The 2,023-nt window shown below is 55.0% G+C and overlaps 1 protein-coding gene across 1 annotated transcript; it reads right to left on the reverse strand.

Moving 5' to 3' along the window:
• Nucleotides 1–20: 20 nt before the first annotated feature.
• Nucleotides 21–1,790, reverse strand: LOC112461017 (the record flags this gene model as incomplete). Its single annotated transcript, XM_025026033.1, has 2 exons — nucleotides 1,732–1,790; nucleotides 21–1,637 (listed from the first exon to the last, which is right to left on the reverse strand). Coding segments are annotated over exons 1-2 (1,676 nt in total), but the record flags the coding sequence as incomplete, so codon positions are not given.
• Between the last annotated feature and the right edge of the window lie 233 nt (nucleotides 1,791–2,023).

Genomic DNA, 2,023 nt, shown 5'->3' on the forward strand with positions numbered 1-2,023 from the left:
CGTAATCGCTCGTGTCGAACCTGTGCACGTCGCGTTTCATAAGCTCGTACACGTCTTCGCACTCCAGCGAATAGATCAGATTGTCCGTATCCGTGTAGGCAATTCGACAACGGTCGCGATAGAGCGGCACCATGTAGTCGTAGTGAAACTCGTAGAGACGCGTCTTGGATATCTCGAGAATAGACATACCCACGTAGATCGGCTTGTTGAATTTTACCTCGAGCCTTCGCAGCTCGATCACCACCAGATTCTCCGAAAAGACGCTCCTGCTGTGAAAGTTCGGCTTAGCGATCAACGCCTCCGCGCCGTATCTCCCGTCCCATCGCGTCACGAGACGCACGTCCACGTGATCGCGCACGTTCTTCATAGTCTTGCCAAAGACGGCGTTGTTCATCAGTTTGTACAAATTCTGTTCGAAATCGTTGCTCGCGCGCGTCCTAAGCGCGGTGTTCAGCTCGATGTAGACGCGAAGCCACGGCGACTGGGCGAATCGTAGAACGCGACGAACGCGCGTCAAACGCATACCTAGTCGCAGACATTGCTGCAGGTTTCGATAGTGCGTCACGTAACGCGATTTGTCGTAGAGAGTGGCGAGCAATTTTTCCTGTCGCTTGCCGGGCGATTTGTCGCGCGTCGGGCACAACGGCAGATCCGCGTGGGCGTCGTGCAGGTCTCGCGGGTACTCGAGATCCACCTCCAAAATGTAACCGACGTCGCTGTCCGTCGGCACGGTCGTCGCGTCGAAATTCTCAGGATCGTCGAGCCACTGGAAATTCGCGTAGGGCAACGATTCGCTCATAGCCCAGCCGTACAGATTGTTCACGTCGTAATACATGAGATACGTAGTGGGCTGGGACGAGTCGTGCGTCGGTACGTGCCTGTTATTGGCTCGCGCGTATCTGAGCGAACATTGACAGAGGCCGCCGCGTATTCCGCGTTCCACGAACAGCACCATGTCGATGTCGGTGAGCAGCTCGAAACGCACGCCGGTGTACCTCAGCATGGCGTCCCACGTGTACCCCGGCAACGTGTAGTAATGCGCGGGATCGAGCCCGTAACTCGCCGAACACGCGTCCCGAAAATTTTCAAATATATCCGCCAGAAGAAGCACGTCGGTCTTGAGATACAGATCGCTGTACTCGCCAAGATCTCGCACGCGAAAATGTCGCCAGACCCTCGTCGCGTGCTCGTAGTCGCTCTCGCTCGCGGTCTCGTCGGTCAGGGAGCTGTAAAAGGCCTCGCGCGACGGAAGCTCGGTATCCCGCAGTTTGTCCGCGCCGTCGACGTACTCGTACGGAAACACACCCTTGCGAGTGAGCAGATCGAGATCCTCCGCGCTCAAATCCGCGTACTCCAAACGCGTGATTCTCAGCTTGTCCCTGTTCAGATAGGACGCCAGGGTTTCGATACTCGCCTCTAAAAATTTATACGAGTCCACGAATCGAAGCTTCACGTACCAATCCCATTTCCCGTCCGTCTGCGTCTCCTTAACGGTCTTCGAGAAAGATATGTAGCTTTCCTTCGTGAGCGGCAGCAGATCGACCCCGCCCTCGAAATCGTTCGTGATTTTCTCGACGACGAAGTGCGCGTCATAACCCGACAAATTGTGAAAGAACACGGGAATCACGTAAACGTTTCTATAATTCAGAATGCGCCGGACCTCTGTAACGTCCGGTTAGGTGACAATGATCCCGCACGCGATTGTTCTCCGGTTGAAACGGTTTCTCGCACACGTGACAATAAGTCGCGAGCAGAAATTCGCTTTTCTTGTCCTCCGTGAGTTCCACCATCGCTACATTGGTGGAAAATTTATTCTTAACGCGACTTGCGAGAACGCGAAGCTCGTTCACGAACCACGAAACGCAATCCTCGCCGCGACGATATCTGTACGCGGACGCGGTATCGTCGTAGGTGCAGCACAGATAGTAGCCCACGCTGAACGTGACGCTGATAAGCGTATCTTTCCGTTCTCGGGTCCCCCTCGACGTTTTCCCTCTCCCGTCGCTCGAGAAGACACTCCAGA

The sequence above is a fragment of the Temnothorax curvispinosus genome, unplaced genomic scaffold (genome assembly GCF_003070985.1).
Source record: "Temnothorax curvispinosus isolate PA1 unplaced genomic scaffold, ASM307098v1 QBEX01010991.1, whole genome shotgun sequence".
In the NCBI taxonomy this organism is placed as follows: Eukaryota; Metazoa; Arthropoda; class Insecta; order Hymenoptera; family Formicidae; genus Temnothorax; species Temnothorax curvispinosus.